Genomic DNA, 17,091 nt, shown 5'->3' with positions numbered 1-17,091 from the left:
ATTTAACTAAGAGAGTGGATGATTATTTGGAATTTCTCAAAGTAAACTAACAGATTGAAGGTACATTTGTTTTTTCTACTTCTGTCCACATCAGAGACCAAGTACTTAAAATTCCAAAACAAGGGTTATTAAAATAATAAATATTTAAATATAGAAATACACAAATGAGGATACCAAAATTTCAGGAAAATTACATCAAAAAATCAAAAACACTTGAAAACAAGAGGGAGGACTTTTTTGTCTCCAAGACCTGAGCCGGAGAGCTGATTGACTCTTCAATTTAGATACAAGAATAATATTGCAGTTTCACCTCTGAATACAAAGGATATTAAAAGGAGGCTCTTAGTTAAACTATGAGACACTGCACATCTAAATTAAGGTAAACACAGAGGCAATGCAAAGCTGCTCTCACTTTTTTTTTGTAAATGATTTTTATTGATTTCCACAACACAATTTTATTAGCATCTGCATAACAACATCTTCCAATATTCAACATTAGAATGTCAGTAGTTTGATTGGCTTGGGCGGAATGCCCGGAGAATCCCAGCCATCGATAAGAAAGGTCCATCTTGCACTCTATGTCGCCATACATGTCGACAGTAAAATACTTTTACATACATTGCACACAAGTTGTAGATACATCAGGAGAATTCTTCCTCATGACACTGATCAAAGCTGCTCTCACTTTTGTATCAAATTTAGTACTGTGCCCAGATTTGAGCACTAGAGACACCGTGGAGCTCTTTCTCAGATAAGGATATTACTCTTCCCTGTGTTCACACCAAGACTTGACACTCAATTTTTGACTTAAAAATGTGGTTTACAAATATAATAATAAAGAGGCACTCATACCTTAAATATTTGAAAATTTTAATTAATTTTATTACATATAGTGTGCCTATTAAATATAACATTTTCATTCACTTTACCTAGAATGGTGATCTGAAATTGTTTAATTGCTAAAGCTTCTGTGCCACAGCATCTATTCATGGAGCCATTGAGCACTGTGAAAAGTAATTGCCAGTTTTTAAGTGCATAAGGGTACAGTGTCAGACTGGCCTAAAGAGCAATCGGCCACTGCCCGATGGGCTGGTCTGACAGGTCAGTGTGTCGGACGTTTGTGAGCCTTTTTTATTGTCTGGTGGGCGATTTTTACAGTTGGTTTTCTTGATAATCCCCCAAATATTGCCTGCAGCACCCAAAAAAGCAGTCAGTCTCAGCTACCTTGCAAAACACTTCAAAAATGCGGGCCACATTTCTAGCTATTTGATTCACTAATGGGGGGGCACTTTTATTTTGAAGCCTGGGCCTATTTTCTGTCCCATCCTGACCCTGTCAGGGTCAGCCGTTTTCTAACACAACATTGGCACCTACAGGTTACTAGCACTGAGGTTACCCATGATGACAAACTTTTGGTGAGCTTAGATCGAGGCTTTGCATTAGAAGGTATTGACTACAACTATGTTTATAAATGTTTTTATGCCACTTTCTTTGCAAACGTACCTGGCTCAGCAATTGACTAACATGCTTTGTTGGTGGCAATACATTACAAAACCAGGTAAGATCTCTTAAATCTGTATTAGAACCCTCAGACTCAACTGTTAGATTTACATTCAAGTTAAACATTTCCATGGATTGAAGTTACAGAGGTTTCTAATTTGAGAGCAATTATTACACTTGTAGCTTATTTGTGAGCAATCAATTGAGAACTATTATGCTTTATCTTTCTGTCCCATTTTAATCCATCTAGCCAGTGTTTAATAACGATTGTTCTTTACAGAGAAGTTTGCTTTATCACAATTACTGTGTTACCTTTATTATTCATGTAACAGTATACCCGTTAATCTATCAAAATGATGATATCATGTCTTGAATAAGCAACTTCTTTCAAATTGTCTGCGTCACAGAAAATTTGTTGGCAGAGCATCTTCGCTAGTGTTTAACTTGTAGGAATTGTGTATGTTGCTATCTAAATTAAAATTAATAAATATATAAGCTATTAATTGAAATTCTAGTGTACCTCCATCTGCCGTTTCTTCATAATTTGTAGCTGCAAAAAAGAAGGGATACTGCATACAGGAGAGTACTTTACAGCAGTCCTCTCTGCATATACTTACAAATACACCACCGACAGTGTCACAGACTAGTCCTGCACACCGAAGCCAAAGAAGTACCACTTTGAGTGCAACTATCACTTATGAGACTTTAAAACTCTACTGGTGAGCCAAACATAAAATGATGTAGAGCACCGATCATGGTACCTGTGTCAAGGGTTCCAAGTGTGGGAAAACAAAGGGTGGTCCAGAATTAGAAAATAAGGCTCAGGATGGCACTTGGTAACTGCCCTTAGGACTTTTAACCTCTCGCCGCTAAAGAAATTGCGGCAACTTTGGAAAACATAAGGACAAAGTGAATGCATCATCCCCGACTAAGGGAAATGTACTGTAAATGTCATTTTATAGATGTTTTATTTATGCATTTTGACAAGATAAAATTAATAAATACATTTTAAAAATACACTACAAAATAACCAAGACCATACCCCAAACATGCTGTTTTTTATTGCTCCTTACCCGGAATAATTCACGTCTTTGGGGTAATTTAGCAAACGAAGGCCTTGCTCTAACTTCCGTAAACATCCCTTAATGTCCCCTGTTGCCATTTTCCGTTTCCCCAAAAATGGCTATAAAAGTTTCGATTTCTTCACCTACAAAACAAAACAGGGATGAAAATGTTTAAATAATTGTATTCATAAACAAAACTAAAAAATGAAGAGCACATAAACAAGTATACCACTTCATAAAAAGTTCCTGATTCCAAATATTTATGTTGTGATACCAATGTACACATCAAAAGCTTCTACAGCTAAGCCTTTTCTCAAACAATAGAATGATCCAAACAAATGACGACTACCTGATAGCATAAGTGCGGGTTACGCGGTTAAACAGTGTCTTGTTTCAAAAGCTTCTATGTCAAATGGGAAAACGCGATAAAGGAAGAGGATTAGAGTATTTATGCAGCAAACTGAAAACCACCTCAATAAAGCAAGGAAAGCCAAAGTGCACACTGCGCTACAACTCCTTCCAAAAAGAATGTAGATGCCATTAATACATAGATTCAACATTAGGAATACTGGGTGCGTAGCATATTCAATTTAAAAACACAAATATTTATTGTGTAAAAAGTTCTGTTACACACACACATATATATATCTATATATATATCTATATTCTCTGAAAAAACCCATAGATTTTACAGATGTTATAGTTAGAAATTAGCATTTAAAAAACCTTTCAAATTCACTGAAGAAACAGGTTTCTGGGGCGTTATAGTTAGCTGGACCTTTCACTCGTACAAAACTATAGAAATTCCACTGTTATAGTTAGTTCAGCTAACTATAACTCGCGGCCCCGCAATGCACTGCTCATGACGTCACATATTACATCATTCATAGCATGGTCAGTGACATCCCTGATGACATCTGAAATGAAATCACTGATGACATCATCCACATGAAAATCTGATGCACCTCCTCAGTCTAATATAACCTTTTATACACCCACTGTAAAATACAGACTACCATTTTCGAAACCATCGAGACACCAATACCAGTTACTACATATGCACTCACTGATTCCTAGGTCTACACACCCATCCACTCATTCACCCATACAGTCACTTATACATGCAGTCACTCATCGATACAACACTATCATATGCACTCATACACCTATTAAGACACACACACACCGCCACTCATCCATGGAGTTACTCACACACCTAGTCAGTCATACAAACAATCAATCACACTCCCATTTACTCACCTATACAGTTATACAAACACCACCTCACTAATTCATACAGATACTAACGCATATTTACTCTCTTATATAATCACTGATACAAGAACACACTCATCCACACAGCCACTCTCACAATCACTCACTCTCACATATAGTTATTTATATACACCATCACCCACATATACTGACTTTTACATATGTAGTTACTCACACGTACCACTGAGACAACCATTCACTCACCAACACACCCATACACACACTCACCCACCCATACAGCTGTTTCCACATGCACTCTTGAACCCATACACCCAGTGAATCAACCACTCACACATCTATGCAGAGTCACACACTTCCAACCCACCCACACACACACAAACTCAGTCTCCCATACAAATACTCAGGCGAACAATCAATAACTCATATACACACTCATGTAGCTACTGACCAACTCATGTAGCAGCTTGCACAACAACAGACAGACTGATAGACATTCACACAGTTTAGTCACTAACCCATGCATTCAGTAAGACACGTTTGATCACTCACTTATACAATCAGTCACACACCTGCTAAATCCCCCATCCAGACACTTATACAACCACTCATTCTTCAATACAGCTTGGCATATATATAAATAAAACAAATGTCAACTTTACAGAAACACACAGTCACTGGATGATGTCATCAGAGATGTCACTGACCATCCCTTGAATGATGTGACGTCATGAGCAGTGCATTGCCGGGGCGTGAGTTATAGTTAGCTGAACTAACTAGAACGGTGGAATTTCTATGGCTTTGTACGAGAGAAAGGTCCAGCTAACTAAAACACTCCTGAAACCTATGGTTTTTTTTCAGTGAATTTGAAAGGTTTTTTAAATGCTAATTTCTAACTATAACATCTGTAAAACCTATGGTGTTTTCAGTGAATTTCAGAGGTTTTATAAATGCTACGCTGGTAAGAGCGATGAAAGCCTGTAAAGATATAGATGCCCCAAAAATAGTACAAAAGCAAATCCTGGCCATGATGTTCGCAGACGATACCCTTCTCCTCTGTAAGTCTCCTATGGGTAATCAGAATTTAAGACAGGTTCTGTGAATGTCCAAAAGACAAAATGTATGGTCTTCAACCCCAGTAAAATAACCCGCCCCAACCCATGTATTAATGGTACCCCCCCCTGGAGGGGGTATCTGAATTCGTCTATTTGGGCCTGACACTCACAGAAAACATGACCTGGGGGCCACAAATGGACAAGTCAAACCTTAAATAAATCCAGACTACAGGTGGCTTGGCCAAGTTCTTTAGAAAGTCGTTCCACAAACCTGTGAGCCCGGTCTTAGAGATATACAAAACCCAGGCTAGGAGTGCTGCCCTATATGGGGCTGAACTCTGGGGACACTCCAACCCTAGGCCCATTGTTAAAACTGAAAACAATTTTCTCAGGCAAATATTCGGACTACCGGCAAGTTCCCCTTTGATTCCACTGTGCATGGACCTAGGGGTGAGATCCATCGCAGAGGAAATTGGCTGCAGGCCTTTACTCTTTTGGCGGCGCCTCTGGGTGACACCCCGGAATTGGCAGAGTATAGATCCGAGCTCGTTGAAATTTTGGGACTCCCCAGCTCAGGAAAGCTGCCATGGCTCACACACATTAGGGAAGGCCTTTTTGCAATTGGGCGAAATGACCTCTGGGATAATCCCAACTCAGCATGCTTGAGAACCTTGCGCAAACATCTAAGTTCTAGTTATTGGGATGGGAAACTAGCAATACTCCATGAAGCATCAGCCCTTGGTTCTCTCACATCTCATTTTCTGGATATAAAGGACACGTACAAGCTGGAGCCATGCCTCGACTAAATTTGTCCGGCACTGGGTAGGAAAACTGTATGTGCAGTTTCGGCATGGTTGCCTCCTTTTGCGTGACTTTACCCACAAATTGTCGAGTGGTACTCCAGTGGGGTGCCCAGCTTGTAATATGGGCGAGGAGACCGAACTCCATGTTTTCTTTTTTTGCCAAGGTTACCACTTGATCAGACGCAGATGGCTGGTCCAGTTGTGTAGAAATCTCAGCACTACACACTGTATGGAAGCATACAGACTCCTAAAATTTAACACCGAACTTCATATTGTCTATGCGGTCTCACGTTTTTTAAGTTCAATGTGGTGGGCAAGGGCAGATTTTCTCAAAATACAAAGTTAAGGATTTGGAAGTGTGACTGAGCTCCTCATTATTTTTAATCTCAATTATTACTTTAAAAATTAACAGTTTTAATCTTTTTTAATCCCTTTTAAGTGTTTTAATCTGTTTGTATACACTTGTGTCTGTTCTTTTATGGTTAATAACCAAAATAAAGAAACATATGATGATGATGATGATGATAAATGCTAATTTCTAACTACAATGTCCCTGAAACCTATATTGTTTTTAAGTACATTTTAAAAAGACATGCATGCTTTTCGTAGTGAAAAACTAACTGTAATGGTAGTCTGTTATAAGTTATAATTTAACAATGTTTAAAACTTAATTAGCAATAATTAACATATAAGTGTGGAAAAAGTGTGACGCAGCAGCTAAGATACCGGACTTTGAACAACAGCGTTCACAGTTCGATTCCTGGCTCCAGCGGCACGTTAGCCCACCACTATCTCACTGTGGGCAACACCTTGCTTAATCTTTCCGATGCCCCGAGCGCCGGCACACCTTTCCAGGGGTAGCTGTACGCTTTACAAATGCTCGCATTTTTTAAATTTAAAACTATAGTGATGAGACATATTAGCATGTTTTCTTTTTCTTGTATTCTGAAAGATATTTTTTCTATGTCTTCTATTTAGAATTACAGCAATTAATAGATGTGTTTAGTCATGAGAATGGAAATGACACGGTTTGCCGGGTAAGAGTTTTTAAGCTCTCCAACGTATGTACATATTAAGGACCTAATATGTGTTAGGATCGAAATCGAAACCTTTACCGCTTCACATTTTTTAGCTTTTCCCAACAGGTGCACAAGTTAAACAGTTAAAACGTGAGCACGTGTCAACTGTAAAACGTGACATCTAAATGGGCGGAGCCACATCTTCCTTCCATAGACTACTTAATAACCAAAAATTATATAAACCAGACCCGTTGTTCGAGTTATTTACGCGTGTCCATTCTGTGACACAGGTTCCCTTTTCTAGCGTCGGATTCTTGTTTTACAGCAACAAAACATATCCCGGAGTTGTAAGTGGTTTGATTATGGCATAGTAGATATTTATAATACGTAGCTATTTGTGAATATTTAAAGAATTGTATTTAGAAAAAAGTGTTATTGGTCATTTTTGCCTTTTTTCTGTAACGTCAGCAGCTTGTTTTCAGAAACAGACAGAATACACCAAACATTGTTCCTTTTCTGGCTCCTTTGAGCTCATATAGTGTGACTTTGCATATTATAATATTGACACTGTAATTGATCTCAGAGGTGTTGGTGACCCGTCGGCGCGAAGACTAAAGATTTATATGCAACGTCAGCAGCTTGTGGTATCTAACTCTGTTTGCCCCCTGGGATTATATAGTGTGAATATGTATATTATAATATTCACAGTCATTATAATCTCAGAGGAGTTTATGACCCGTCGGCACGAAGATGGAAGATTTCAAAGTCCCGAAGAAAAGAAGCTCTGAACATATTCACCGCTGGAAAGTATTTCGTTATTGATCTTGTTTTCTATTGATAACTTTATTTTCCTTTTTGTGTGGCATCAGTGACACTCTTTATATTGTAATAAGAGAGTGTCATATTGTCGCAGAACAGGAATTGGAAATTTGTTGGCGCCAGAAATAAACCATCTGAAATACAGCTTACTGACCTTTATAAAACTTACTTGATCAGATATTTTTACAGTGAGAATATTTTTCCAAATTGCAGTTTAAAAAAAAGATAGCTTGCATAGATACTTTCTTAGTGAATACCTTTGATAAACCCTACATTTCTGAATGATATTTTGTAATTTCTATTTTTCTCAGTTGCGGTTCCTATTCACCTTCTCCCTATAGAATATATAAGACCAGTAGTGTATATTATTATACTACTATCCTATATGTTCTTAAAGGAGTACGTGATTTGTTAGCAGAGCAGGGAGAGACCTCTAAGCACTACGACAGAACGTTCCCGAATTCTACAGAATAGAAATTGCAAAAAATTATAAAGCGTACATTTCTATGTAATATAAAGTCATTTGTGTTTAACTGTTTTTTTCTTGTTATTGTTCTTGTGACCTGAGATGATGTAGTGCTGGAGTGTTTCTTGTAGCACTTCTTTTCTACTTTATCTAAAAGTAAGTCATGCTCTCTTATATTAACAAGAATATGGGGCAACACTTTTACAAAGTATAGCAGAAAAAAAAGGGAGGGTGTGGCCACTCTTAAGGGATATTTTATGTATTGCGTTTTTATTTTGTCACCCCTTTGATATATACAGCGTCAATATCCGAAGAAAGTTTATTTGTAATTGCCTAATAAAAACGGTTTCAAACCTAGACTGAAATTTTTTCTGCGTAACCACACATCCCCGTCAGAAAAGTAAACACCACATTATAAGTTAATAGTGTTCCTGGGAAGTATCCCACCCGCAAACTTAATAAAAAGAAGACCACAACACACACTGTTATTTTGTCGCCGTGATTTGTACACCAGACGCCAGTTATATAAATGGCCCTTAAAATATATTAAAAAAACAATGTTCACCTTCACAATCCCTGTCCACCACCTTGTGACCACTGTACAGAGTTAATAGTGTTCCTACCCTCCCCACTATTACTTTGTTTTCCCGTACTCCATTGATGTGAGTCACAAAATGGTTCACAACAGTGAACAGTTTCCAGCCAATAATGAGCAAACTTGTACTCGGAACACCTTAGCCAATAAAATGTCCATGGTGTTCCGCAGAGGGGGAGGGAATCGCTGCCAACACTTCTACTTTCAATGGTTTTACAGCCAATGAACATTAAAATTGGGAAGATCCTGCTTCGAACAAAACACGTCAGCCAATCAGATGTCGCTGCTACTCCGCGGACGGGAAGGAAATGGCGGACAACACTTCTACTTTCAATGGTTCGCAGCCAATGAACATTAAGCTTGGGAAGGTCCTGCTTAGAATACGTCAGCCAATCAGATGTCCCTGCTACTCCGCGGACGGGGATTGAATGGCTGGCAACACTTCTACTTTCAATGTTTTGCAGCCAATGAACATTGAGCTCGTTGTTGGAACACCTCAGCCAATTAAACGTTAATTTTGTCCCGGGCACAGGAACAGAACACACCCTTCCACATAATATAAAATTTCGTCTAAGAAACTGACATTGTCCGTGATAAAAGTGAATACCGCATTATAAGTAGACATTACTGCGCATTAAATTAAAGGAAGGCTGCAATACGGCGCATTGTTATTTTACCGACATGATTTACACAGCCTACTGAACATTGCCGCAATACCGCACATTCACACTCCCTGTGTGTGCACCATACACACTGCTTGCTGCAATACAGCACATTGTTTTCCCAACGGGATTTATACCGCACATTCACACTCCCTGTGTGGAGCATTGTTTTCCCTACAGGATTTTCAGAGTCTACGCAACCTTGCCGCAATACCGCGCACCGTTGTTTTGCGGACGTGATTTCCACGGCCTACGCAACATTCAAACTCCCTGCCTCTGCACCGTACAGACTGCTTAAACAAAGTCCACAGTGTTCCTACTGTACCCTCTTATACAATTAATCTCTTTTTTCTCGCCCTATGCCTTTCAACTCAGTCACAAAATGGCTGCCAACACTACCTAGTTTCAACAGTGGAGAAGTGTGGCTCAATGATTAGAGCGGCAGACCCTGATGCAGAGGTCTAGCCCGGGACCAGGGTTCAATTCCCCGCCTCGGCGGGTCTTGGGCTAAAAAATTCCACGGACCTGATAATTCTCGCCTCGGTGCCTATTCCAATCATGGAGTTCCACTCTGCAACTCTGGGCAATAGCTTGCTTAATCTCCACAACGGCCCCCACAACGCTAAGGATGCCTGGCCTCCACCTTGGGGGTGCCCAGGAGTGGACGCCTCACAGGGAAAGCCAGGATGGGTTCCACAGCGGTATTCGTACAAGCGCCTTGAGACCCTTGCGGGTGAGTAGTGCGCTATACAAGTATCAAATTTACATTTACATTTAACAGTTAGCAGTGCTCGTAACGCCTCAGCCAATCAGATGTCAGAATTCTCAAATACCGATAGCTGTAAATTTTGATGGTTCTCTTAAACTACTGAACGGACTTACCACATTTAAACAAAAGCGTGCTTTCTGGACCAGGACCTTTTTCCCTGCCAAATTTGGTGTAATTCCGTTCAGCAGTTTGACCTGTAGCCTTGTCTAAAGTTTCCTATGGAAATTGCATGGAGAAAACATGTTTTGGGACCCCCCTTTTTTCTCAGCCCCCACTTCACGAATCACCCCCAAAGTTTCAGGATAGAAGCTGACCTGAAAAGAGGAACTTTTGGGAAAATTTCGTAAAGGTTCGTCAAACTACACCAAAGTTATAAGCACATCAAAAAATGCTTTTCCTATGGAAACGTGGTTCTAGTTATAACTATCACTGGCGACCGCCAGTAGATTATTTATACATATATATATATATATATATATATATATATACACACACACACACACACACACATACACGCATACATACACACACACACACACACACAAATAATATAATATTTCTCACACACCATATGCATCGGTCTATATTTATAAAAATACTTATTCGCTCACAGACGGGAAGATGAACAGCATTGCTTCACAAAAGCACCGCATTTAGAGGGGAAAAAGCCTTACGTGCTTCGGTCTGGCTCGGCAACGTTTTCCACAGTGTAATATAGACAAAACACTAACTCATGTGATCATGGACATGAAAAAACATCAAAAGAATGCCTTAACTATTCATGATAGTTCCGATGTGCTATTTTTCAACAATCATAATTCTGTTTTTGTAATTCACCAATATTACAGATTAAATTATTTTAGCACAAGTATGTTACGGAGAAGGAATCAATGATGATAGATATTGAAGCAATACTATTTTTTTTTTTTTTTTTTAATATTAGATCTCACATTCTGCTCAATATACTTTGAGCATCCTTCTAATAATACGCATTTCCTCCCCAGTGAGGGTGTCGGCCAGGGCCGACCCTGGGGAAGGCTATAAGGGATCCGCCAGTGCCACCACCAGAGAATTCCTTTTTTAAATTTTTTTTTAAAGGGCTGGAAGACGCAGAATAGCTTCTGCGTCAGTCCCGCGCCGCCCACCACCCATCTGTGACACCAGCGCCCGGCAAGATGCGAGAACATCACAGATTCCCCTCTGCAGCAGCAGGAGGAGCAGGTGAGTGCTCTCTCCTGCTCTGGTGGGGGAAAAAAGTTGAAAATTGTCTCCCCTTTCAAACGAGGCCTTCTTGAACGTGTTTCCAGATTGTGAATGCCGTCGCGCTGCGATCCACAGTCCGGTCCGGATACAACTAGACCACAGGGATATTTGTTTGGGGGTTCGTCCATCTTGCTAACGGGCCGACTTGTGACCCCCCTCCCGCCCCCCAAGGCAATATGAAATGAAAAAAAAAGTGTTTTCCCCTGGAGGTCCAATCACACCAAGAGGGGAATGTAGATTTACCTTACCAAAAAATATAATATACATATAATATACAAAACAATGTCAGTGGGTCAGCCCTCCTTGTTTAGAGGCTGACCCCCTTGGGCCTCAACATTTTTGGGGGAAATGTGTGGCTCCTTAGGGAAACCACAAATATAAAAATAAAAAAGTAGGCGGGGGTCGACCCTCATATGTATTCTTTTTAAATGTAGATTTTCCCCTGGGGGGGGGGGGGGGGAGACAGTGTTTGCACACACACACACACACACACACACACACACACACACACACACACACACACACACACACACACACACACACACACACACACACACACACACACACACACACACACACACACACACACACACACACACACACACACACACACACACACACACACACACACACACACACACACACACACACACACACACACACACACACACACACACACACACACACACACACACACACACACACACACACACACACACACCTCCCAAACTCTTCTGGAAAAGACAAGGGGACACTGCGGGATCTCAGGAGAACCGATTTAATGCACAAACAGCATGACGCGTTTCGGCAGAAATGCCTTTTTGAAATGCCCAGCACCAGAGCTTTTCATTACTTTAAAATTTGAAGGTTCTTCTTTGCTCCTATTGGTGAAAGCTCACCAGACCAAAGTCCATAAACAAGAGATTTTGCTGCATCTTTTCCCAAACTTCAACTCCCAGCATGCATCTTACTTGTTAATGGAGACAATGTCTCTTGTTGAAGTCCAATTAATGACTAGCCTTCTGAAGAGTATGGGCTGTATATTCCTGGATAAGGTCAAAGTTCTTTTTATTTCTCCTGCCTGCAATTGTACCATATTAGTCCATTTCCTGATTGCCTACGTCCTGCCACAATACCAAATGGAAGAATAACCGGAGACGCCAATTCAGTGATTATATATATTACCTACTGGCGGTTGCTAGTAGGTAGTTATAGTTAGGATCTCGTTTCTATTCAAATAGCGTTTTGTCTTTTCCCAATATCTTTGGCGCTGGTAGACGAATGTTCGCGAAATTTTCAAAACTAATGGCCCACTCTGATCAGCTCCTATCTTGGAGGTTTCGGGGTGATTCGTCAAGCGGGGGCCGAGAAAAAAGGGGGGTCTCAAAACGCATTTTCCCCATGTTCATTTCCATAGGAAAAATTGGAACAAGCTACAGCCCGAACTGCTGAACGGAATTACACCAAATTTGGCAAAAAGGTAGTGGTTCAGAAAAAGCCCCTTTTTTTTAGGTCTCGCAGACCTGCTTTGCAGCGCGCATGCGTTTCTCGCGTCTGCGAGACATATTGTAGGTGAGTATATTTCAGAAGGGGGCTTGAAGCCCCGCCCCTCATTTTCATTGGGAAGCGTCACCATTTATGGTAAACTGTGGCTTCCCATTGAAAATGAGGCTTCTGTGTTACCGCCCTTTGTCCTTTTGGGACGGCCCATCCAGACTGGGTCTCCTCCTTCACGGCTGTCGTGAAGCAATTTCTTATCTCAGAGGCTTGTTATGTAAACAAGCCTCTGAGATCCAGTCCTGATGGGTCTCCCAAAAGGAGACAGGGCGCCGCGTGTTTATTTTTGCATTGTGCTTTTGCTTTCACTAAAAGTGAAAGCACGATGAAATTATAAACAGCGCTATGGCAAGCGCTTGTTCTTAGGCCAGCTGAGCCAGAAGTAACAGTCTCATAAAATAGCATGCCTTGCTTTCCTTTACTCTGCTGACTGGTCTGAATTGACAAAAGAACTCTTACAGGAGAGCCGCGACCGCTCCCCCCCGCCCCCGCGTGACTGCAATTAAATAATTAACAAAACAAAGAGGTCAGGAGACCCCAGAGAGTGGCCCTCCTGTTACAGCGCTTCAGTAAGCTGTGGTGTGCAGCATGAGTTTGCAGACACATCTGCCACTGTCCCCATAAGCCAGAATGGGCAGTTTGATTATTACAACTTATAATCCTAACGGACTCAGGGAACATGGTAGAAATTCGAGTTTAGTATGCATGAACTCCGAATGATAACATACATCTTTTAGTGACGTTGGTTTAAACATTCTGTGTTTGAAAATACCACTTTTAGAAAGTAGGTATTTTCTTGATTAACTGTCCAAGCCTGCCGCTGCTAGGTTGTGTATTGTGTGTCTGGTTTTGTGAGTGACAGGGGCTGGGGGATTCCAGGAGAGAGGGTGAGTCAGCACAGGTCTGAATAGAAACATCTGCATGTAGATGGGTGGGAGGAGTTGCATCTGGGACCTGAATAGGGCTGTGCCTTCCCTCCACAATGCTGGCTCCACCTCCTGTGGTGCGTCTGATGTCTCTGCCCTGTACTGTGAAAGGAAAGAAGGAGTCTTGTCAACAAAGTGCTCCAGGACTGACCAGAACTGATTTGGACTAGGCAAAGGCCTCTCTGCCTTCAAAGAACAAAGAGAAAAGTAGTATAAATATGGGTACCCAGACCCCAAGACTTTAGATCACTTCTGGAACAACAAGACAAACCATTTGCCAAGGAGAAGAACCAAGGAAGCTGCAGGAGTTTGGACTGCCCCTATGCCAGTGTGCTGTTTGCTGGGTTGGCCTGCAGTGGTGTCTTCATTGCCAAGGAAATGAGAAGGAACTTTACCAGAACTTTCATCATCTTGCAGAATATTTCTCCAAGGGATTGCACTTGTGCTTGCCTCCTGCTGAAGTCTCAGGGACAAAAGACTTCACCACCAACTCCCCTCTGAATTCTCTTGCTGGGAATTCTATCTGCAGAAGCCTGCGTAAGCGCGACGCAACGAGAAGAAGCGTGTCGCCACCGCAGCTGTAGTTGTCGCATCGCCGGAGAAGTGTGCCGCATCTCCCCAGAAGCGTGTCTTTGTCACAGCTGCCTGCTGTCGCATCACCGGAGAAGCGTGACGCCCCCGCGAGGGTCGCTGTCGCATGATCGGAGAGGCGTGTCTCAGGGCCTGTCGTGGCTCCAAAGTACAGAGTCGCCGCAAGGCTGCCAGGGCGTGTACGCATCGTCTTCACATCGTCGCATCAAGGGCGCCATCTTCTCGCATCGCACCGGATTGTCGCATCGCGGCGCCATCTTGCCGCATCGCAACCGGGCTGCAGCACGAGAATCTACGCATCACTTCCTCTCCGGTAAGGATCAAGACGCATCCCCTACTCTGCGCAAGCATTGAGGCGCGACGCATCATCTCCCCCGAAGCAAGGAACCAACGCATCTCCAACGCTGCGAGCCTTTTGTTTATTTTGCGTTACGCATCTAGGTACTTTTGTGAGAACTGTGTCGCATTTATCATCAACTTGTACTAAGTTAATCCTAACATCTTTAAGTCAATTTTGAGTACAGTATTGTGGATTTTTGTCGTTTGTGGTCTTGTTTTAAGTCTATATAAAGAATTCTTATTTTTATAATACCTGTGTGGTGTCCGGCTGTAGTGTTTCCACTGTATTACTGTATGTGTTCACAAATGCTTTACACACTGCCTCTGAGATAAGCCTGTCTGCTCATGCCAACTACCAAGGGGTTGAGCAGGAGTTATCCAGTAGTGTAATCCCCTTTCCCTGACTTAGAAGCAAGGGTCCCTATTTGGTCAAAGGTACCTACCTCTGCCAACTAGAGACCCCCAATAGACACACAACTGATGGACGGAATGCAGAACAAATCAAAACATTCACCCCCAGTCAAGAGATCTGGGTTAAATCCCTCATTCTTTTGCTCACCATGCCACCCCAGTTTAGACCTGGCCACATGCAAATCAGTCTTGACCCTGTGCCTCATGGGAACAGTCTAGCCCGAACTGCCAAGCCAGGTCCTCCCTGGACCGGAAACAAGCATTCTAGGACAGGTTTCGGGGTTTCACCCCTCTCCAGCCAGGATAGCTTGATTCCAGTGGCACAGTGAGCCCAGGACCCACGTCTGGGCATACCTGGCACACTTAGGGCGAGAAAGCAAAAGACACACAATTGATGGACGAAATTCAGAACAAATCAAAACATTCACCCCAGTCAAGAGATCTGGGTTAAATCCATCATTCTTTAGCTCACCATGCCACCCCAGTTTAGACCTGGCCATATGCAAATCAGTCTTGACCCTGTGCCTCATGGGAACAGTCCAGCCCGAACTGCCAAGCCAGGTCCTCCCTGGACCGGAAACAAGCATCCTAAGACCGGTTTCGGGGTTTCACCCCTCTTCAGCCAGGATAGCTTGATTCCAGTGGCATAGTGAGCCCAGGACCCACGTCTGGGCATACCTGGCGCACTTAGGGCGAGAAAGAAAAAGACACACAATTGATGGACGGAATGCAGAACAAATCAAAAAACATTCACCCCCAGTAGAAACCCCCTGTTCTAACATTTATGTTTAAAAAAAATATAAATAGATAAAGGCATTGTCATTTGCAATGTCGATAGCTCAATCTCGTGTAAACGCGAGACCTATTGCATTGCAAATGCTGGTTTTTAAATGGTGTAAATCCGTTCTGTAGTTCCTGAGAAATGTTCAGTAGTTCCTGAGAAGTGTATGAGAGCAGGAAGAATGATGCGAAGTGCTCTATGTGCAGGGCGAGTGGTGCATAAATGAAGGTTGACAAGTGTGAGTGCAGGGTGAAAGTGCCTCAATGCATGGTGATTGATGTATGTTCAGAGCAGAATGAGAATTGTGAGTGTACAGGGTGAGAGATGTTAACATGTACAAGGTGTGAAGTGTGTAAATAAAGGGTGAGCAGTACGTCAATAGTATAAGTGCAGGATGAGCAGTCTGAGATAAGGGTTAGAGGTGTGGGTGAAGGGTGAGAGGAACGCGAGTGCTGGGTGAGAGGTACGTCAATGGTGTGTGAGTGCAGTCAGCACTGTGTGAGTGGTGGATGAGCAGTATCTGACTGCCAGATTAATGTCAGGGTGACTGTGCAGAGTAAATGGTGGGCGAGTGTGCAGGCTCTAAGAGTAGGTGAAAAGTATGTAAGCGTTATGCAGCAGCTGTGCAATATAAGTTACTAAAACACCATAAAAAAGTGTTATGACTGGTTTATTGAGAAAGCCACTATATTGTGCAGTAAATGGTGGTAATACAATATGGGGAGACTCAGTAGGCAGTATCCTTGGCTTTAAAAACGTGGAATGGTACTGCTCATGTCACCAATACCTATCTTTTTACATTATAAATATTTGTCTTGCACCTGTGGCCAAATGGGTTACCGGCCATTCGCTGCTTACCCCCTGCAGTGTACATACACACAGCACTCCATTGTCCCTCTGGCTAGGCTGGTGCCTATACGTTTTACTCCTACCTATATATAATTATAATGTGTGTCTAGCGCTCACGCCTCTTGTATTGCACTGATGGCCGTTGCGCTTAAAAAAAAAAAATTAAGAGCATCTCTTTGGCCACTCATGCAAGACACCAAAATGCTTCCCACGTAGGGTCTCAACAAATACAACACTCCGCCGTCCGTGCTCTCCCCCACAAGGTTATGTGCTACACATGAAGCACTATATAAATGTTATAATACAATACATATCTGTTTACTATAACTGGCAGTGACTTGTTAATTCGGGGTAACAGGTGCTACCTATAATTTGCCCGTTGGTATCTC

The 17,091-nt window shown here is 42.0% G+C and overlaps 1 protein-coding gene across 6 annotated transcripts in view; it reads right to left on the bottom strand.

The window, feature by feature from the left end:
• Nucleotides 1-17,091, bottom strand: part of CEP44 (centrosomal protein 44) — a 242,714-nt gene that overhangs the window by 220,136 nt on the left and 5,487 nt on the right. For all 6 annotated transcript variants that reach the window (XM_085641846.1, XM_085641849.1, XM_085641848.1 and 3 more), the window contains exon 2: nt 2,574-2,707. In XM_085641846.1, coding sequence (XP_085497972.1) covers nt 2,574-2,662 — 89 coding nt within the window. In that variant the 5' untranslated portion in view covers nt 2,663-2,707. The remainder of the gene's footprint in view (nt 1-2,573; nt 2,708-17,091) is intronic.

The sequence above is a fragment of the Triturus cristatus genome, chromosome 2_2 (assembly GCF_964204655.1).
Source record: "Triturus cristatus chromosome 2_2, aTriCri1.1, whole genome shotgun sequence".
Taxonomy (NCBI): domain Eukaryota; kingdom Metazoa; phylum Chordata; class Amphibia; order Caudata; family Salamandridae; genus Triturus; species Triturus cristatus.
The sequence above is the reverse complement of the archived record's forward strand: the minus strand, read 5'-3'. Positions and strand labels throughout refer to the sequence as shown.